We start from the raw sequence: 23,434 nt of genomic DNA on the forward strand, positions 1-23,434 counted from the left end.
TTGGCGCAAGGAGATTTTAAATCTGCCTCTGACTTCCCAAAAAAAACACTCACCTCCGGACTCTGCGAGTCAATGGGGTGGAATAATCTAGATACCCAATATTGAGAACTCACCGCTATGCAGTGGAAATGCATGGGATATACTACTTTGGAAAAAAACAGCGCACAGACACCTCCTTTCAGTGGAACTTGTTGTAATACAGTATCCTGAGTGTACAAATAAATAAACCAAAAATACACGTGTACAGTTGTATGTACTATGCTATTACTACCTCTATATACTATTTTTCAGATCAGTAAACTGGAGGGTGCACTATGAACCAGCATGTGCTTGGACACACAATGGAGGCAAAAGGTAAGCTACAAGTATTTTCTCCAGTATTAACTGCTCCATCTATAACTTTATCTCTCTCACACTTTTTAATGTAGTTTTTTCTTTCTTTCTCTCTCACTCTCTCTCACACAAGTCCCTGCATGCACCATCAATGGAAAGCAGTGAATGCGGATCAAATACAGGTGCAAGCAATTGAAATCTTACTCGCATTTCAGCAGTTGCCTAAGAAGAAGAGGCTGCAAGCTTCGAAATGCGTTGGCATATTAATAAAAGGATTCCTGTGATGCCAGGCTGGTTTCCGTGTTTTAATGCCTGTGAAGGTATGTTGGCTGGGAGTGCGACCTCAAAAGCTTTCAGGAATTTGGAGGAACAATAAATTTCACGGCGCCCTGTCGTGGAGGTCGCACCGTCTCCAAAGCAACTTGAAAGAGTGAGAGGCTGCGCAACCCTGCACTGAGTTTGTTGCGAGCAGCACAGCAAATATGGATTAATTGAACCTGCCTGACACCGAGGTGCCCACTGGAGGGCTTTGTGAATGAAAGACAATGCTGCAGTAATAGAAATACGGAATGAGAACCCATTGAGGGAAATGGATGTATTCAAAGGACCACAAGTCTCTGCATGCACCATCAATGTAAAGCAGTAATGCGGCCCACTGGGGGCGGATCAAATACAGGTGCAAGCAATTGAAATCTTACCCGCATTTCAGCAGTTGCCTTAGAAGAAGAGGCTGCAAGCCTCAAAACGCGTTGGCATATTAATAAAAGGATTCCTGTGATGCCAGACTGGTTTCTGTGTTTTAATGCCTGTGAAGGTATGTTTGCTGGGAGTGCGACCTCAAAAGCTTTAGGGCATTTGGAGGATATATATATATGTCTCCCCTTGGGTGTCTGCTTCTTTTTTTCGGAGAGAAGTTTTGCTGCACATACCCATGCGTCAACCAGAGACGCATTACAGACTCCCCCGCCTCACCTGGGACTTGGACATCACTGGTGATGAACTGTCAGGGTTCTTTAGAGTTTTCCAAAGTTGTTTGGACGGTCTCAAGCCCGTCTTGGAGCCCGGGAACAATACGGGCAGTAGCGAGGTATTCAAACCCCGTGCTGGGCAACAGGTATGCCCCTGTTTAATGGACCCCCGGTATCTGAGGCTGAAGCGGTACAGGGGAGCGGAGGAGGCTTTTTTGTGAACTGTTAAGCTGACATTACAATTTTTTACATTTTGGTTGTTTTTGAGCACAACTTGGTTTCCCGCACCCGAAACGCACGACGATGAGGCCATCATCCTCATCCCCCACAGCAACATCCCCGGGGTCCTGAACATTGGGGACTCTGGGACTTGTAGTTTCCCTCATTGTGGGTCGCTGCACAGGTTTGCTGCTTGGGGCGGTGCAGACTTGTAACAACAAGCCTTTTAAAGGGGCGGGACTAATCTACAGAGTGTTGCATCATTCATGGAGGCTTCAGGCGCTGACGACTGCTACCATCTGCCAGAAATGCACCCGCCACTCTTTCCATTAAAGCCTTCAACTGTCTCCCCTTGGGTGTCTGCTTCTTTTTTTCAGAGAGAAGTTTTGCTGCACATACCCATGCGTCAACCAGAGACGCATTACAGACTCCCCCGCCTCACCTGGGACTTGGACATCACTGGTGATGGACTGTCATGGTTCTTTAGAGTTTTCCAAAGTTGTTTGGACGGTCTCAAGCCCGCCTTGGAGCCCGGGAAGAATATGGGCAGTAGCGAGGTATTCAAACCCCGTGCTGGGCAACAGGTATGCCTGTGTTTAATGGACCCCCGGTATCTGAGGCTGAAGCGGTATAGGGGAGCGGAGGAGGCTTTTTTGTGAACTGTTTAGCTGACATTACAATTTTTTACATTTTGGTTGTTTTTGGGCACAACTTTGTTTCCCGCACCTGAAACGCATGACGATGTGGCCATCATCCTCATCCCCCACAGCAACATCCCCGGGGTCCTGAACATTGGGGACTCTGGGACTTGTAGTTTCCCTCATTGTGGGTCGCTGCACAGGTGTGCTGCCTGGGGCGGTGCGGACTTGTAACAACGAGCCTTTTAAAGGGGCGGGACTATTCTACAGAGTGTTGCATCATTCATGGAGGCTTCAGACGCTGACGACGGCTACCATCTGCCAGAAATGCATTCGCCACTCTTTCCATTAAAGCCTTCAACTGTCTCCCCTTGGGTGTCTGCTTCTTTTTTTCGGAGAGAAGTTTTGCTGCACATATATCAATTCAAAAAATGAGCTTGCTCGCTCGCAACGCCTCTCCCAGCCACTTTTTGGCGGCGGTCCGTGACGAGGCAGGCAGCCTCTTAACAAATACTCCACGGCGGTTCTCCTTCCCGAAAAACAGCAGTCACGAACACCCACGAGATTGATGCAGCAAACCAATATTTATTTAAGCACTAGGTCTGGCAAGAATAACACTCAACGCGTTTTAGGATCACTCCCTTGTTCACGAGCGCCTGACCCTACTTTGCTTTCCATTTTATGAAAACACTTGTGACGCCCTTTCACCATAGTGAGTAAAGACAGACTCAACGTTATTAACAAACGTAAGGTAAACAAAATTGCACATGTAATGAGCATAGATGTGAAAGATCATACTTCAAAAAAACATTTGAGTTGAACTGTAAAGCAATTGCGTTTTATGTGTCTCAATTTAACTTATTTCACTATTGTGTATGTTCATGCTCATTGTAAATAAAGTTACCACTTAAAGAGACAGTGTACCACAATATCGCCATTAACATCTATACGATCCATACTATGTTAACGCGTATTTCAAATGCATGATAAACACAGGATAAACATTATAAACCTCAGTGGGTTTTCCATAATTTCACAAATTAAACTTGGACGTCCTAGTGGACTAAATGACATTGTCCTTAAATCTCTTTGATGATACTGGCTGTCGATTAAGCCCCAGTGGGCTAATCATAGGTTCGTCTACAAATGGAATCGTGCCCAAGTGGGATGAGCTTCTACATTACAAGATACGATGGACACTAGCAATTCTGAACTATATTTCATCACTGATTCTTCGACTTAATTAAGTCAAGTCTACAATAAACAAAAAAATAATAATATATCACCTTAAAATGAAAAACAACATAAAACCAGAATTTACAAAATTAATACATAATTTTTTTTTAAATTACATCAAGCTCGGCGGTTTTAGACAGTACTGAACAGACTACGGGGACTCACTAATGTACAGAATTGGGTACTCTACCCGTAAACTGACACATTAACCTAAATGTACAGCCAACTCTTCGTTGAAGTTATGGTCTAATGGGGTAAGATCTTGTATTGTATTATGAGCTTAGACTCTAATCTGCGGAGTTCTTTTAATCTGTCTCCTCCTCTTATATTTGCTTTAACAAAATCCAATACTGCAAAACTCAATAAATTTGTGTTTTATTCATGATGGCTTTGGAAATGGCGTGCTATGGGATAGGCTTTATCCACGTTTTTTATTGCACACAAATGCTCTAAGATCCTTATTTTGGCCTTGTGGATGGTACTTCCAATATAAGCCAGACCGCAGGGACAAAATAAAACATATACTGCGTACTCTGTGTTGCACGAGGTATGTTTTTAATCACATATGGCTTGCATTCTGAAGACAAGACACATTCTTTCTTATTTCTACTATTTTTGCAAGCTTTACAGCTTCTACACGTGTAGAAACCCTGGATTCCCAAATCCCCTGTTTTAGAAGTTTCAACAGCTCTACACAAAGTGTCTCTCAGGGATCTTGCTCTTTTCTATGTGATTTGTGGATGCGAGCCAATGCAATCCGCCAGATCTTTATCAGTTCCCAAGGCAGGCCAAAATGTATTCAAACATTTCCACACAGCATGTGTTTGTTTGTTGTACGTGGTTATAAATCTTATAGTTTGGCTTGTGTCTTCATTACTTACACTCCCTTTCACATGTGTTTCATCAAATAACAGAGAGTCCCTTGAACGCTTAGACACCTCAGTCAAAGCTTTGTTGACTGTCTTTTGGGTGTATCCACGTTGTAAAAAACGTTTGGTCATAATTTCCGACTCAAGTTCAAACTTTTCTGCTGTGCTGCAATTACGTTTGGCTCTTAAGAGCTCTCCTAGTCGTATACTTTGGATAAGTGCAGCAGGGTGGCAGCTCTCCACATGGAGGAGACTATTCCCCGCAGTGCTCTTTCTAAAAAGGCAGCTCTCAATTCTGTTGCTCTCAATGGATAACTTAAGAACAAGAAATTCCAATGTTGTCTTGGACCATTGGGATGTAAGATGGAGATTGAAACAATTGATATTAAGTGCCCTGACAAACTCATTTGCTTCATCTTCTGTTCCTCCCCAAATACAGAAAATGTCATCAATGTACCTAGTGTACATTGAGACTTTGTCTTTAAAATGTTCCAATTTGCTAACTACTTCCTCCTCCCAATACCCCATGTAGAGACCTGCAAAAGATGGGGCAAAACAGGTCCCCATAGATGTACCAAGGGTTTGGTGAAAGATTTTATTGTCGAAAAGGAAGTAGTTTTGTTTGAGACAGATAGTAATCATCTCAAGTAGCATGTCTGTATGGGCAAGATAAGAGACTGATCTATTGCTTAAGTAGTGTCTGCATGCCTCAACTCCTTTGTCATGTGGAATAGAAGTATAAAGACTAGACGCATCCTTTGTAAGTAAAGAGTACTCTTCTTTCCACTCTATTCTTTCTAATTTACGTAAAAAATCACTGGTATCTTTGACGTACGAGGAGAGTTGTTGCACTAAACCCTGAAGAAAAAAATTGACGTATCTAGAAACATTTTCTAGAAAACTCCCTCGCGGCGATGCAATAGGTCTCCCTGGTGGATTGAGTGGCTCTTTGTGGAGTTTTTGGCAATAGATGCAGTGCAGGGAGCTTAGGGTATTTACATTCAAGAAATTTGTATTCATTTTCTTCTATAAGCCCCAGCCTCTTCCATTCATATAACTGTGTTTGAAATTCAGGATCACTCCCTTGTTCACGAGTGCCTGACCCTACATTGCTTTCCATTTTATGAAAACACTTGTGACGCCCTTTCACCATAGTGAGTAAAGACAGACTCAACGTTATTAACAAACGTAAGGTAAACAAAATTGCACATGTAATGAGCATAGATGTGAAAGATCATACTTCAAAAAAACATTTGAGATGTATATATGTGTGTGTATATATGTATATACATATATATATATATATATATATATCTATATATCTATATGTGTATGTATGTATATGTGTATATATGTATGTGTATATATGTATGTGTATATATGTATGTATATGTGTATATGTGTATATATATATATGTATGTATATGTATGTATATATGTATATATGTATGTATATGTGTGTGTATATATATATATGTGTATATATATATATATAGGTGTGTGTATATGTATATATATATATATATATATATATATATATATATATATGTACGTATATATATATATATTCCAAAAGCTAGCGCAGCCGCGCTCACAAAGCCTTTTCCTCTCCCTTGCGACGCGGTCTGTGGCAAGGCAGGCCAGCCTCTAAAATCCAGAAAGACGCTTCTGCTCCAGTCACGCAAAGCAGCCACGGACACCAGCAAGGACTTTTAAAGCAGCAACATGATTTATTTCAAACGGACAGGCATGTCCTCCACTCTACGCGTTTCAGGATCACTCCCTTGATCACTCGTGACAAGGAGGCTTTCTCGCTCGAAGAGAGTTACGACTCTGAATTAGAGATCTAATACCTCCTGCCTGCTCAACAGGTCGTGAGTACAGCTCCCCCTCCCACTCGATATCGCTCTGAGCTTCCACCCCACAATGGGCATTGAGCTGCTCGAGACCCACAGAGGCAGGCTTCTTGGCCACAACTGCCTTCACGCTATGGACACGACTGTCCTCTTCGAGCACTACGCCCAGCTTCTGCTCAGTTGACAAGAACATTTTGAAGCGGACTCCCTCTGCTCAGTGAGCTCCCAGCACAGCACCGATCCGACCATCAGATCCAAATCGGTCGGCATCGAAACCTAGGACGGTGCTGCACCAAAACCTTTAGTGTTGACCAGGAAAGCAGCCCTCAAACCCATTGAACCGGTCCTCTAGAAACTCCAGAACGAACTCAACGCTCACCAGAGATATATAGTAATTCAATCCCAGACAGGCCGAGTGCTCACACAACCTCCAGTGCCAGCCACTTTCCTCCTAAGAGGCAGCTCAGCTTTGAAGAAGGCCTGGACCCCTCTCCTCTTGCAAAGCATTGCAAAAAGGAGGATAACGCCCCCAGTCCTCTCCCGGAGCCTGGGCTGCCACCACCCTCTCTGACCACTCTGATCTCCACCGTCACCTTCCCCACCTCCTCTAGACTCCACAGGGGTCACCACACTCCGACATGGATGAACACTTGACACATATGACATGCTTCCACAGGGAGATCTCTGAGACTCTTGTAATGTGGGTTCACCTTGAGATGTGGATCCCCAGCGTTACCCTGCCCGACCCTCCCCGCCGCACAACACTACCTACTACCATGAGGTTCTAGGTAGGGCCTCTGCTTACCATAAGATGGAAATGCATAAAGAGCCTGTGGAAGAGGATTTCCCATTTGAAACTGTAGCTTGAGCCCATCACTCCACGCAGTACTTTCCCATGCTGAAGGGAATGCTCAAGCTCGCTCCTGACCTCTTCAGGGCAACTGTTAAGTCCTGGGTTATTACCCGTCTGGTTGACAAGAAATCTAAACCCTCCAATACACATCCCATCTGCATTAGAGGCGACAACTCCCACTGGATTCCTTAATGGTTCATACCGCTCGCAAGCAAATGCTCAGGGCACCAGCGATGCACCTCTGCCGGACATAGAGAGCAAAAGGATAGATGTGGGTGGTAAGTGCGTTGCAGCTCTCTCTGCCAACCACTAGCTCATCGCCAGTTCCAGTGGTCTACTCTCTAGGTATGACCAGGCCCACTGAGATGAAATGGAAGAACTCCTCTCCTAGTGGAGCAGCATAAAAGAGGATGTGAGTTGGTCGCAGAAGGCTAACTGATTTCCAGTGCTACAATCAGGTGTGCCCTGGATGCTGCGGACACCCCTGCTTGGGGGATTATTTTCAGTGTTCTCCTCTACCAGCATGCCTGGTCTGCGTCTCTGGCTTCAAGCCGGATGTTCAACCGCATCCCCTCAACCTGCCCTTTGATGGGGAACATCTGTTTGGGCATAAGGTTGACAAAATGGTGGAAAAACTCAAGAAACCTATAGAGACGGCAAAAGCCATGGGTGCCCTGCAGACGCCTACCTCAATGGGGTTCTTTTGCTGCTCAGCCTATTGCGGAGGATCCAAGACCACCTCCCCTGAAGCCTATGCTTCCTTCCAACTTCAGCCTGCCCAACAAACCACTGCAAGAGGCTACTTCAGCGGTGCCTATAGTTGAAACAGTGCTAAAGTTAGCAGCATAGGTGACTCACCCAAAGGAGCCACTCAAGCCAAACAATGACTTGCCACTCTTTCCCCCCGACCACACAACACCTTTGGGGGGAATGATTTAGATGTTCTTCCCCGCTTGGCAACACATCACCTCAGACCCGGTGGGTATTAGACATCATTCATCAGCGTTACTGTCTGGTGCTCGTCTCCACATCACCCAACATATCACCCAGCAGACACGTCCTCTCCCCAACACGTGCTTCGGGAAGAGGTCCAAGCGCTCCTTCTGCCAGGGGGTATAGAGCCTATGCCACAACACCTACAAGGTTCAGGGGTTTATTCCCTCTACTTCCTCATTCCCAAAAAAGGACGGTTCCCCAAGGCCCATTCTGGACCTCAGGCCACTGAATGAGTACATCCTGCCAGAAGCCTTTCACATGGTCACTCTTGAGAATGTCATTACACTGCTACAGCAAGACGACTTCATGGATGCACTCAACCTTAAAGAAGCCTACTTCCACATCCCAATTCATCCGGCGCATCAGCGCATCCTCTGGTTTGTAATAAGGGGTAAACATTGTCAGTTCAAAGTGTTGCGTTGGGGGTCACCACCGCACCTCAAGTTTTTACCAAATGCCTTGCAGTAGTAGCCACGCATCTGCGAAGGCATGGCATCCATGTATACCCATACCTGGACAATTGGCTGATAAACAGCGCAACGCAAACGCAGAGCAATGCACATACTTAAGCAACAATAGACCTCTTTCATCAACTGGACTTTAACATCAACGCTGTAAAGTCCCATCTCCAGCCCATTTGAATTCAGCCTTATTTAGGAGCCATCCTCAATGCGGAGGTCGGCAAAACCTATCCTAGTCTAACAAGAGTCCTGTCATTCTATACGTTGCTGCTTCTTTTTCAGCCAAATGTACAGGTCACAGTTTGGACAGTCATGCGCCTCCTGAACATAATGGACTCCTGTATCACCATAGTACCCCAAGCAAGATTGCATATGCGCCTGCTGCAGGAATACCTATTACATCAGTAGTTTCAGGCAGAGGGTCATTGGGAAGATCTAGTGTTGATCAGCTGCTGCACGTTTCTCTCCCTGCCGAAGTGAAGCACCAACAGCTTGTTGCAGTGACGGCCCTTTCTCGACCCAGTTCTTCTGATCACCATTATAACGGACACATCTCTCAGTGGGTGGGGGGTGCATATACAAAACCTGACTGTCTAGTATCAGTGGGATCCCTGTCACAAAGATCTCCATTTCAACTGTGAAGCTGGTAGCTGTTCATCTAGCCCTCAAGACCTTCTTCCCTGACATAGTCCTCAAAAGAGACAACATGACAGCCATGTATTAGATACATCAGGGAGACACTCTATATACTCAACTCCCTCTGCTAGCTCATTCCATCTTTGCACTGGGTTCTCCACCACAAGATCCACCTGCTGATGGAATACCTCCCAGGAATAGACAATGACTTTGCCAATCTTCTCAGCAGGATGCGTCAACAAGTCCACATGTGGGCACTCCACCCAAAAGTCCTCTTCGGGTACTTCCAGCACTGGGGGTTTCTGGACATGGACCTCTTCGCCACAGCAGTAAATGCAAAATGCTTAAACTGAGCCTCCATAGTCCCACACTCACAGTCCATGGGCAATGCACTAGGAATGTGCACTTTTTGCCTGGTATATGATGCACTTTGATTAGATGTGCCCTGAGTCCCTGCCAGTCAGGCTCCCCTGCCCTGTGTTCTTTCCCAAACCTGTACCTTTTTACCCACAATTGGCACATCTCTGGCACAGGTAAGCCCCTTGTAAAAGGTACCATGGGTACTGTGACCAGGGAAGGCCTCCAAGAGCTGCAGCACCTATTGTGAAACCCTAAGGGGCCCTGCCCTTAACCCCCACATAATGCCATTGCAGGCTGCGTGTTTCGGTGTAGAGAAAAATGAAGAGTCGACATGGCACACATCCCTGTGTGCAATGTCTGCAATCCACTAACTATGACCTTGGTAAGTCACCCCTCTAGCAGGGTACACTAGACTATGGGTGGTGGTACAGTTGCATGAGCAATGTACCCCTACAGTGTCTAAGTCCATTCTTAGATATTGTAAGTGCAGTAAAGCCATAAAGAGTATATGTCTGGGAGCTGGTCATCACGCACTCCACAGCTCCATAATGACTTTACTGAACACTGGGATGTTTGGTAGCAAACTTCTCAGCACATTAAACCCACACTGGTGCCAGTGTGAGACTTAATGTGAAATGCACACATAGGGTATTTTAAAGATGGAACCTGGAAAACTACCAGCCCTGGTGTCGTTCCTTATTGGCTGCCAGCCTTTTACAACCACCAGACAGGTTTCTGGACCCCTGGGTAGAGCGCCTCTGCTCTGAGGGCCCAGAAACAAAGCCCATCTTAGGCAGAGGTGTCATGACTCCTCCTGCAGGATGGGCTGGGCCCATGAAGGGGAAGCTTTAAAGGCCTGCCTCCTTTGTAAGCTGTTCCTGCCTTTTGCTGCCCCAGTTCCGACCCCCGTTTTGGGTTGGGAGAATTGGTGAGAAAACCAAGTGAGTAATAGAGGTGTGGCCACCTTAGCCAAGCCCACCCATTAGGTGGGGGAGGCGAGGTGAAGCTCACATCTCAATCCCCTCCATCTTGAAGATGAGGGGATAGAGGCAACTACAGAGATGCTCATGCCCCCTCACAATTGAGGGGGCATAATAGGGGGTGTACTCACCCCAAGGAAAGGACCTATTGGTCCTGACCTGCACACACCAAAAACACCCCTAGCTTTAGTATTTAGGGGGGACCCTGAACCTGACCTCTCTAGATTTCTGTAACCTACGAAGGAGGACGGAAGGTCAAATCTGGCCTTTAAAAGGCCCACCTGCATCGGCCGCCCTGGAGAACAGGACCTGAGGTGCACCTAGTCCCAAACCCTCCAACTTTCCTGCCCAGCTGTTGGTTCCTCCTGTAAGACTTTTTGGACCTAGCCTGCAGCCAAAATCCAAAACTGGCAACCTCCATAGGATTACATTGGCTTCCGACACCTCCTAAGCACCCTTCACCCGGCCGCCCCTGTGCTGCTGGTAGTGTGAACTTGGTGCCAACCTGTGGCCCCCTTTGTCCTGACCTTAACCCCAGGAGCTTGGCTCCCAAGACCGAGTGGCCTGCCCCCAACTGAAGTCCCTCCAGCCCTATTGGCTAACAATGGGCACCTGCAGTCTGCACCTGGCGGCCCTAGTGCAGCTGTTGGTGCAATTTGAGTGCCTAACTAGACCTTGGGGAACCTTGGTCCTAAACCCCAAAAGCCATACTTACAGGTCATTTACTTACTTGTAAACCGTTAACACTCTTTTCCTCTTAGGAACCAATATTACGAGTTAATGTTGTGTCTAACTGTGTTTTGTATGAAAGAAAAGTAACTGTGCTTTAAACCAAAAGGTGTCCTACTTACCTTTGTACTGTAGGATCCACAGTGTGATATCTGATATCTAGGAAAAGAATTCCAAAGTGATCTCTATGTATTTTAAACTGTTTTAAAAGCAAATGCAAATTTATAACTAATGCAATTTCAACCACAACTGCATTTTCTTGTAAGGTTTTGCATTTGTAAGTATATTTCACTTCTGAAACAATTCCTGCTTGGCTCTAGAAATAAAAAACAAGTTCTACCTTTTTTATACTTGCCTAATTGGTCTTGATTCTGTCTCTGTGAGTGTGTACCATCAGTCTTGATTGAGTGAATACAATAAAGGCTTAACACACCCTCCTGATAAGCCCAACTGCTTGACCACACTACCACAAAGAGAGCTGTTAGTGATTATCTAATTTAAGCTCTGCTATACCTCTGTGGATCCCCTCGACTCCATGCACACTATACCTTACTTTGGTATAATATATACAGAGCCAGATTCCTACACCCTCCAAGTGTAGCCAAACTTCACGTCCATTTGGCTACACTTGTCTGCTGTGGCTGCTTAGGTAACACTCATTAAAGCTTTTATGGAGAGACTTGGAAGAGTCATTCCTCCCTGGTTGCCTCCGGCCTTGGAATCTTAACATTGTCCTTCACCCCTTTTGAGCCCCTCTAGCATGTCCTTTATAGTTTCTCTCTTGGAAGGTAGCTTTCCTAGTCACCATTACATCACTAAGGTGTGTTATTGAGACCTACGCCTTAACCTTGAAAGAACCTTTCTTTCAGGTTCATAGAGATATGGTTCATCCTTCACATCAACCCTGAATTTCCTCCTTAGGTAAGTCTATAAAACTCAGTTTTCTTTTCACAACCTGACACAGTTGCAGAATGGGCCATTCATACATTGGACCTCAAACGAGCCATAATGTACTGTGTGGACAGAACGAAGCCCTTTAAAATAAAAAAACTGTTTGTTGCTTTTTCTGAACCACATAAGGGAAGGCTTTATCAAAGTCAGGCTTAGTCAGGTGGATAGTTGAATGCATTCAAACCTGTTACCCAAAAGCTAAAAGCGTTTTGCCTGCTGCTCCTAGGGCCCACAATACCTGAAAGAAAGGGGTCTCTATGGCTGCCTTTTGGATCCCCATAGCGGATATTTGTAAAGCAGCTACTTGATCTACACCACACACTTTCACTAAGCCCTATTATGTAGATGTATTGGCTCACCAACATTCAAATGTTGATCAGGCTGTACTTCGTACACCCTTTCAGTCTTCTTACATCTACATGGTAGTCACTGCTTAGGGGATGCCTGATTTACAGTCTATGTGCAGCATGTGTATCTACAGCCACACATGCCTCAAATTGAAAATGTTAGTTAACCTATAAGGATCTGTTCATGGCATGTAGTGCTGTTGATTCACATGCCCTCACCCTCCTCCATAGATGCCGCTAGCAGTTGCAGTTACCATTCCTTCTTACTTCCCTTGCATGCTCATCTTTTTGTCTCTCTCTTCTGTGTCACTTTGCTCCAGCTTCATCCTAACCCTCTGAACAGAAAACAATATCACAATGGAGCCGATGACCGTGAGCATTGCAAGCAACCGTTGGAGTCACAGTACCTTGTGACTCAAAAAGAATTCTTCGAAGAAAAAAAACGTACACACATCTGGGCCCACACCTAGATGGCAGGAGTAGGCCCAGCATTTGAATATACAGCACTAGGGGCCAGATGTAGGAGCCCTAATACCGGTCGGAACCGGACGATTTCGTCCGTTTCCGACCGGTATTAGGGTTTTCAGATGTAGGGGCATGTTTTTTTAAGAATCGGTCATTTTACCGATTCGGTAAATATACCGATTCAGTAAAATACCGAATCAGTATATTTACCGAATCAGTAAATCCATATGTAGCTGACACTCCTAAGAGTGCTACAGGCCCTTAAGAGTCTGTATTTTACCACACAATCCTATTGTGTGGTAAAATACCGAATTCAGGTGTGCCTGCACATCTGTGCCATGTGACACACAGACATACCCTTAGGGCATGTTTGTGTGCCACATGTCACACAAGCCTGTACTTAAGGTGCTAGAGGGTGTCAAAGTGACACCCCCTGCACCCTTGCAGGATTCGGTATTTACCGATTCGGTAAATACCGAATCGGTATTGCCCATTGATTCCTATGGGCTTCAAGGCCCATAGGAATCAATGGGCAATACCGATTCGGTATTTACCGAATCGGTAAATACCGAATCTTACAGATTTGGTATTCCTGAATTCAGAATTACCTAAATCTGCCCCTTTCCCATTTACAGACTCTTAAATACCGAATCGGTAAAATTCGGTATTTAAGAGTCTGTAAATGGGAATTACCTACATCTAGGCCTAGATGTCACAAACAGATGGGTACAGGTAAGTACAATATTTTATATATATATCTATATTCAGTGAAAAAACCATAGGTTTCAGGGACGTTATAGTTAGAAATAAGCATTTAAAAAACCTTAGAAATTCACTGAAAAAAACATAGGTTTTAGGGGTGTTATAGTTAGCTGGACATTTCACTCGTACAAAACCATAGAAATTTCACCATTATAGTTAGTTCTGCTAACTATAACTTGCGCGCCCTCAATGCACTGCTGATGATGTCACATATTACATCATTCATGACATGGTCAGTGACCTCACTGATGACGTCACTGATGTCGTGGGCTATATGGACCCCAGGGACCCTCAGTATTGAAGAGGAATTAATTCCCCAACGTAAAACATGCCACAGGGCGTGTTTGCACACATGTCACCTCAGGCCCCACCCCCTCCCTTCACCACTGTGCAAACGTGCCCCATGGCGCGTTTTAAGTTGGGGGATTAAGACCCCCTGAATCCTGAGGGTCCCTGGGGTCCAACTCGCCCACGAGGTACCTCCAGTAAGCGCCACAGAGATGCGTTGCAGAGAGGTGTAAAGAGGAGCGTGGCCTCTGAACACCTCTCTGCAACGCAGCTCCCTGGCGCATACTGGAGGTATCTGGTGGGCTAGTTGGCCCCCAGTTACCCTCAGTATTCAAGGGGAATTAATTGCCCAACTTTAAACACGCCAGGAGGTGCGTTTGCTGAGTGTTTCAGGGAGGGGGCGGGGCCTAGCTGTGATGCAGGCTTTAAAAAAAAAAAAAATTAAGAAGTGGGTATGTGTGTCCCCCGTTGTTTATCCTTTTTTGGGCCCTGGGGACCCCATTTCCCCGGGCATGGCCACATTCTTATTATTATTTTTATGGAGGGGGCTACGTGGCCCCCCTCCTGAGGGCTCTATTGGCCCCGGGGACCTCATCCCCTGGGGCCGGCCTTCATTTATTTATTTTTAAAAAAACATTTTGGGGAGGGGGACACTTCTGACCCTCTCCGTTGGGGACCGTGGGGGGAGCCCCAATTCCTCCATGGTCCCACCGGCTCCCCGTGTCCTGCAGGAGCTGGAATTGCTTTTCCACATGGGGAGCTGCTAACATGCAGCTCCCCGTGTGAAAAAGCAATCTGCTTTGCTTCATTGAAGCGAGAGCAGGTTTCCCCTCTTCTCGCTTCAATAAAGCAAAGCAGTTTGCAATGACAGGGCGGGAACCGCGTGGCTCCCGCCCTGTCATTGCAAACAGCAGTGTCCCGGGACACTGCAGGAGCCGGCCCTGGGGAGTGGCGGTCCCCAGGGCCATCACTGGCTCCCAACCAATGCACAGCGCCGGGGGTGGTGGTCCCCGGGGCTCGGGGAGGCGGCTGTCCCCGGGGCGTGTTGGGGGGCTTGAGCCCCCGAGACAGGTTTACTTATTTTTTATAAGCCCCAAGGGTGGCGATCCCGGGGCAGAGGGGGGGCCATGTGCCCCCACAAATAATGAATGAAAGCCCCGGGGGTGGTGGTCCCTGGCGCTTGGGGGGCCTTAGAGCCCCCCCATGCATTTACAAGTAGCCCTGGGGTGGCAGTCCTCAGGGCTGCGTGCCCCCTGCAACTAATTAACCAAGCCCCGTGGAGGTGGCGGTCCCCGGGCAGTGTGGGGGGTGATAGGGGCCCTCCCACATGTTTTTTTTCACTGCCCCCGGGACCTGGCCTACCTGGAGGCTTCAAACCAATGTAGCGCGGGAGCCCGCGCTTCACTTTAAAAAAAAAAAAAAAAAATGGGCCGGATTTGCGCACCCAGCGCGAATTCGGCCGATTTCTTTCTTTTTTTTAAAAAATGCTCAGGCCTATGGGGTCAGAGTGTTTCTAACCTGCCCCATTCTTGTTTTTCCTGTTTGTTTTTCGCTTTTCTTGTGCCTCAGAGCCTCTTTCTTATTTTTGCTTCTTTTATTTAATAAAAAACAAACATTCATTTGGCAGTTTCATTCAGTGCTAGCGTTCCTTATGAGAGGTATTTTGAACCCATTCATACATCTGTTCAAATGTTGTCTTTAAAAATGGCCATTACGTCAGCCAAGAGAGTTGGAAAAATCCAATCCTTATCCATTCACCCTACATATTTACATTTGAGAAATCCGAAGTATCTCTTACAGCGAATCCACACCTGATGGTGAACCTTCTTTTGTTTTTTTACCTGAATCAAGATATTACTCATTCCTCCCCTTCCCGCCCCACTAATCTGTCTGACAGATGCCTACTTTCTTTAGATATTAAACATTGTCTAAAATTCTATACTGACAGAATGATGTTTTTCAAGATCTCAGGTCAGAGCTCCAATTGAACCCTCCTATCACCTCAAATAAAATGCTTTATTTGTTATGGTGCATGAATAGCTCAATAACCTGAGCAGCTCAGCCTCTGTGGGAAGTAGAAATTCTGGGACTGTCTTAATGGCAAGAGTATGAATCACTGAAAGAGGTGAGTAGACTGCATGTACTCTAAGGCTGTTATCAATCTTGTTTGAGAGTATTGATGCACTATTGTGTTAATATGGACTACCAAGGATTCCCATCATGACCACAGTAAATATTCAGGGATATGAATCCACAAAATATAACAAAGTTGGAGAGCAGTAGTTAAGGTTAAGAAACATTCACCTATTTAACACGAACTGGAGTAACTTTTGTTTCATCATTGTGTCTCACACACAGTTTTGTTTAAACAATACTTAAGGAAGCGCTTTGTGTAACCAAAACCATAAACTGTAAATCTTGTCTGTTTCCAATTTGGTAGGTTTGTCTACGAGTCATTTTGCCTGGGCTTTTCATTCAGTAGCAGAGGAGGAGTTGCTGAACATGCTACCTGCAATGCAGAAAGGGAACCTGACCTGGCCCGAACTCAGGGCTATGGGAGTGGGCTGGTGGGTCCGAAACACACTCAGTTTACGCCGATGCATCGAAAAGGTATGCATACATTGCAGTTTTGAAAGAGTTTTGGACAGTATTCTCTTTTCCTAAATATTTTACATACCGTAATAAAGTAAAGGCCATACTAAAAAGCTGGTGTACTCTGTGTCTGAAAAACTCTCTAGTCCTGTCCCTTTTGATAACTCTGTATCCAAGGTTTTGTTTAAAATCAGATTGACACGCTCAGCAATCAAGAGTTTTATTAGAACAGTAGTCCTGTAATAAAAAAAAGACCTAACTTGATAATGATTGGGAAAGTCATAAAGGTCATTGTTCCTTCTATTTAACTATGATTTATTAAGTATTCTCAGATTAAGAGGGAAGGATTAATTGGCTGGTATACCATGCTAGGTGGACTGTAAGGTTATTAGAACTTAGGCCAATTTGCACCACCGCCCAGAAAAATGTCGGTAGAGGCTCAGCTGCTTCCAAGGTAGTTAAACAGTAAACTTTGATTGGATCTCAGACTGCACAGTGGTTGCATGTGCTCTTTGCATGGCTCGATCTGTTAACATATTTTAATATTTCATGATGTCTCGTCCCTCCTTCCAAACTGGAGAGATTTTTAAAATATACTGTGCAGACAGCGTACCAGTTTGCATTTCCCTAAGAAGCTGTTGAGACTACCTCCTTTGTCTTTTCACGGCATTATTTCTTGCCATTTTGCTCAGAGGCAAGCAGATAAAGCACAATTGGAGACTGAAATCTGTTGGACTGGAATAAATAAAATAGTTTCTGAAGCCACAGTTCAGGGCATATAGTCAATGCCAGCAACATATTCATTTTCCTTTTGGAAAGGACAAAAGGAACAACAACCTAGAGAGATGAAGGTTCACAGCTGCCTTCTGTAGCTCTGTATTAGCCTCCACGCAGAAAGCAAGGACTCCTTGTCTCTGCCATCCGGTAGCTTTGTGAAGGGGAGGGGGGAAAATTTCCAAACATTTACGCACTTGACTTTAGAATGAGAATAGAAAGACAGTTGGGTGCTGAAGAATATTACGTTTGAATACAGAATACAATGTATTTCTTCTCTTCCATTCCTCAGAGTCCGCCTATACCCTAACATTTGAAGGGTCTCATGCAAGAGGTTAACATTCTTCCTCCCAAACAGGCAATTACTGAGAAGGTTCCTGAGTTCTAGAGGAGCAAAAATGTCCGTTCATGCTACCTTTTTGTCCAAATGGAAAGTTTCAGCATGGAGTTTATCCCATTTTGCACCCAAACATCATGGTTGCTTGAAGGTCTTCATTATATTATTCCACATTTACCCAAGGCTACTGAATACCCACCAAGGTACAAAATAAATATTGTGTACTCCACACTGGTCTGATGTTCATGCCAAGAGTATTTTCAAAGTGCATGGCAGTAGTTTTAGCAACCCTGCAGAAGAAAGGTGTGTTTGGTTGTGACCGGTTGTGAAAGCCAGTTTAACATTAAAAAAACAAATAAATATGGAGACTACTCTGGATCACCTATCGATGCTATGTTTCTCAAGTCAGCTCAGTAAAATAGATTCTTCAACTGGTAGAAAAGATACTATACAAAGGAGTCACAATAGACACATAACTGGTAATTAATAAATCCTTTGAAGGAAAGACTGTCTTTAATACATTTGACAATTCTCGGAGTACAGCTGTAGCTCAATTTGTCAAACAAGTCTCATGTCTTGTGCAGCTGGGACTCATGCATCTTTCTTCTTTCCACGGCCAGACTGCATATGCAACAACTGCAGGAATGCCTAGAAGACTCAGTGGTGCCAGAATACAGGGAATGAGAGGAGCAGATAAGATTGTCCAGCTCAGCCACTAAGTCCTACTCTTGCTTGTGCAAGATTGTGAACATATTACGGGCAGTACCTTGTCAGAAACCTGCTAGACGGATCTCTTTCATGATTGATGTGCTGATTGAAAGGTGGGGCGCTCACATGGCAGACCACACAACTCAAGGTATATGTTCTTCAATGGTGAAACTGTACCACATCAACACGTGGGAACTGAAGGTGATTCACCTTGCTCAAAAATGTATTTCTTCATCCTTCTTTTCATCCTTATCTACAATATCAGTGATACTTCAAACATGCAAAACAACAGTGATGCATTATCTGAACAAACAATGAGGAACAAGGTCAAGAACGGCATAATCAAACTGACATTGACTAGAAATCGCTCCCTCGCGGCTGTCAGTCTTCTGTTTCTATTTAATTGGAAAGCAGGAACCTTTTGGACAAGCATTAGTTTTGGGAAGTGTTCAAGAGGTGAAAGTGATACATTCCAAAATCATAGTTATGGAGAGAAAATCTGGCAGGCTATAACTCACACTGCCACCAACTCTTGTCTGGGAAAGATATGTTTTCGACAATGATCTTGAGTTAAGCCAATTTCGCTATGGTTTAAGGAGAGAGTTCAAGCACTGTAGCACTGGTTAGCAGTGATCAAATGTGCAGAGGTCTATAGCAGGCAAAAACGAAGTCATCTAAAAGTTAGGGGAGAACCACGCCCAGGATGCCATGTCTAACAGTAACTGTCATAGGTTGGCGTGTATCATATCTAAGACCTGGCCTAGTTGCCAAAGGACCATTAGCCTTACACTGAAATCTGTACATTCACACATTCATACATATAGGCCGTAAGGCAAAGTTATCTGAAGAAAACAATATTAGAATGCAAGAATCGTTTCTAATCATAGCTGTTAATTCATCTGTAGTAAAATTTTCTTTCCATTTTACAAAATGTGCCAAATGCATGTATAGACTTTACTGTGATTTTCAAATCTGTAAGATAATGGAAATTGGTCCATGTTGCCTGCTGCACAGAGTATTTCGAAAGCATTAACTTTATCAGGTACATGCAAGCAAAGAACAAGGTTCCTGATCTACAGATCCTGCCATAATTTCAATTTGACTTTATTTTGTGTTTAAATCATAATAGTACAGCAAATGAGAAAAGCATTCAAAATATGATTAAATATATATAAAACACCAAATCTAAAACCATTTTAGAATGCAAAAATAAAAACAGTGAATAACAGATAATTACATATAGAAGGGAGAACCTTCCTGGTTCCAAAAGTTCAAAACATGTCTTTATAGCATCCAATTCATTGTATATAAGATTTTAAGAAAACAGCACACAAGTAAAGAGGGCCCTGAGTAACTCCAGCCCCTCTGGATTCCAAGAAAAGAGGCGTTACTGGGCAAATCAAGGGAAAGTTGACCTCCCTGATTCCATCTTTTCATTTAATTCTAGAATGGCTCTCCAGCATTTATGGCAGTGGTCTTCAAACTTTTTGATGCCGAAACCCCCCATCAAACTTTTTTAGGTGTAAGAATCCCCTCCAGACAAACATTTCTAAAACCTGGTAGTCCTTATCATTGGCATCCATAAATGTTCTCTAGCGAAACGGTCATTCTATGATTGCACTTCATTAGTACCAGTTTAACACTCAAATATAGCAATAAGCAACAAAAAGGTGACCAGTACAGCTTTTCAAAGGGCCTTCTACAGAGCGGCAACCCCTGTTGCTGCATTTAGTAACTTTAAAACCTTTTGTTAAAATCAGCAGATCATGCGGTAGATGATGGATTATGTGATAAATGCGGCAAATCTCTAGTTATGCTAAAATCGCTACTGCTTCACAATCAAATAATTTCAGTGGCCCTTGGTATAATAGCTGTAATGCATGAGCTGCAGCTTTATTGCACGGCATTAGAGGAAAACCATACTATAGTTCATGGGATGCTGACAGCTTGGCATTTACACCTGCATGTAACTGGAGGTAGCTGAACATCATTCATCATAATTAAAACATACATACAATTTTTAGGTCTTTCACCGTCAGGTAGCTACTTATAAAATAATGAGCAGCCTCAATGAATAATAAATACATTTTAACCCCTTGGCTGCTGGGGCTATTCCCCTGCTGTGCTGGGGGGTTGGGAGGGGTCGCACAGCGCCCCCATTCTCAAGACGAGCTCAGCTCATCATGAGCTATGGTGCTCATGACGAGCTGAGCTCGTCACGACCACGCCCATTTAATGGAATGATCAGCACAGCAGGGGAATTAGTCCAGCGGGCGAGCGTTCCACGGGCCATGACGAGCTCAGCTTGTCATGAGCACCGGAGCACCGTGGCTCATGACGAGCTGAGCTCGTCATGAGCATGGGAGGGATTAAAAAGTTGTTATTCAGTGGGAAATGCACTATAATAAGCTATGAAACCTCTATCCGCTAATGCACTGCAAAAGTCTGTTTGGAATCGGAGAGCCACATGATTAAATCATGGTTGGTGCAGTGTAGAATAGTGATTTGTGTATTTTTAGTACTATGAGGTCACAGCCTGTGACAGAAAGCACTGTGAATATGTAAGTCTTTATTTTATACTTGCTTTACACACAGTATAAGATAGACTGCTACAAAATGTGCAAAATGTTGTAAGATAAAATAGTGCTTCCAAAATCTACGGGCTGATCCCTAAATATAGGGGCTTATTTATAAGCCCCTTGCGCTGCCTGTGCGTCAGTTTTTATGACGCTCTGGTTGCGCAGAGAGCAGATATCTGCAAGCCCACGCAAAGTCACTTTGTGTAGCTTTTCATTGCCTTCTAGACGTGGTGTATGGCATAGTAGCACAATTCGGTGCATTGCTTTACACGGCGTGAGGGGGCGTCCCACTGGCGTTGCCGTGGGTTTTTCCATGGGTTTTGACACATTCCCAGATTCACAAGGATCTGTAAACCTGAGGATGTGTCAAAATTGTACGTTGCCCCATGGAATGCGTAGCGGGGAAGAAATATCTTAATTTCTCCTCAATTGTTTCCTCTTTTTATGTGTAACACACCTACAAAGAGGGAAAGGCCTCCATGGGTTGTTTTTTCGTAGGAAGGCATGCCTTCTTGCACAAAAACAATCCTGCCAACAATGCAGACACCCTTACACCATGGTGCAAGGGTGCCTGTGTTGGCGCTAGGCACCAAATTGTGCACCAGCAGAAAGGATGGGAGTGCACCGTATCTTATAAATACAGACCATTCCTGCCCTTTTGAATTGGCATAGGGCAGCGCAGCAAAAACACTTAAGGAGCTGCGCTACATCATTTCATTGTAAATGAGACCCATAGATTTTTAGACCCTATGTAATGCAATTTTTTTTACATAACTGTCCCTTCAACACATCCTCAAAGACAGTAAGCGCTATGTAAATACAGTAACAATTAAAAGCAAGCACTTCGCAGCTCAGTAAACTCTGTGCACTACCACTCAAAAAGCTTCAAGTGATATGATCAATTAACTGCAACAGCATTCTCCTGTCCTGAGAAATTAAAGCTAGGCAGACAGCTAAACACACCTTTCTGCCAGTGTGCTGGAAATCCTTTACATTTGCAGATTAACTTTTTGTGCCCATTTGCACTTCTTTCAGGCCAGCAACACACTGGTAGAAAGGTGTGATTAGCTGTGTGTCTGACTTCGATTTCTCAGCACATGAGAGTCCCTGAATAGCACTCCAGGAAAAGCATTTTAACTACTGGTGACCATCTGGGACGTTTTATTTTAGCAAATGAAACGCGCGACCCACTTCCCATGCCTCCACGGCCCCCCGGGGGTTGCACCCCACAGATTGAAGACCTCTGATCTATGGTCCGTTGCCTTATCATGTTAGCTCTAATACTTCGCAACTGTACAGACCATGGATTCCTTCGACTCGGCTTGCAACTACACACTGCCTAGCCTCCAGTTGCCTACAAATGGGTAGAATCCAGTTCGACCTAGGTTTTGCATGTCCCAGGCAAAAAACAGAAGTGTTGCAGGTTCTCATCAGGATACTGACATATCGAACAAGCCGTACTATGGTCCAATTTGGCCAAAATTTGTAACCCTAAATACTTTCTCATCAACATTTTCTTGCCAGCAATTATAACGGTCTTCTCTAAATGATTCTAGGAACTGTTATGACTGTATGCCTTAATGATAAGTAATCCAATTTTCCAAATGTTTCAGGTTCATTAAAATAATAATAAGCAAAAATAAACACATTTGTTTTAAAATGATGTAGGACTACCAATGGGCGAGGTCAAGCATTTCTTCCTTTGTGTAAAATTTAATATTTCTTTTTGAGCAGTTGACTGTTGGATAACATGATGCCCATATTGATTAAAACTGACCATCTCTTTACAACTGGTGGCACCCTGATAAGGATCTTCATTGTCTAATAAGGCATATGATTTGAGATCGTCTGTGTTAATACGCGATGAATTTACAAAAGGACCTAGCATTACAGTGTCATCCAATGGATTTCTCAAAACACAGGGACTTTGAATCATGTCACTTGGGTCAAAATCTGGTACAGCACTTTTTCCCCACAGAGTATACACAGTGATGCTAACAGAATAAGTGTCTCTTTTCTCTTTGTGAAAAGAAGTGTGTGGTTTCACATCCTGAACCACAGTAGGTGGTGTAAACCTTCCTGGAAGATAGTGCCCTTGCACCATAAAGAACATTATTATTAGTAGAATCACTCACAAAGGTAAGATGAAATTGCAGCAAATACCTAGATGTCGGGCCATTGTGCGTGGAAGCACATATCCCTGCACCACCAACAAGCAAGAATCCATCTATATTGTTGATTGATTCTGGAAATTAAAGTTTCATGCTGTTCCTAAATATATTGTTAATCAGAACCGTCCGGGTGGTCAGGCTCATCAACCCCTCACATCGCAGTTTCTTGCAATGGAACCATTTCATTCGTAGTTGATTCTCTTTGTGGCAGTCATGCACACAATGCTACAGTAATAGTAAATGTTGAAGTAGCAGCAGGTTCAATTGATGATGTCACTAGCGCCACTCCCAATCTGCATTTGTTGTTGGGTGTAAAGGTGGAGAGA

The 23,434-nt window shown here is 44.3% G+C and overlaps 1 protein-coding gene across 4 annotated transcripts in view; it reads left to right on the forward strand.

Annotated features, from left to right (window-relative positions):
* Nucleotides 1–23,434, forward strand: part of DMXL1 (Dmx like 1) — a 2,287,446-nt gene that overhangs the window by 976,067 nt on the left and 1,287,945 nt on the right. For all 4 annotated transcript variants that reach the window (XM_078675553.1, XM_078675555.1, XM_078675552.1 and 1 more), the window contains one exon: nt 16,388–16,557. In XM_078675553.1, the coding sequence (XP_078531679.1) occupies nt 16,388–16,557 (170 nt within the window). The remainder of the gene's footprint in view (nt 1–16,387; nt 16,558–23,434) is intronic.

Source organism: Lissotriton helveticus, chromosome 2_1 (genome assembly GCF_964261635.1).
Source record: "Lissotriton helveticus chromosome 2_1, aLisHel1.1, whole genome shotgun sequence".
In the NCBI taxonomy this organism is placed as follows: Eukaryota; Metazoa; Chordata; class Amphibia; order Caudata; family Salamandridae; genus Lissotriton; species Lissotriton helveticus.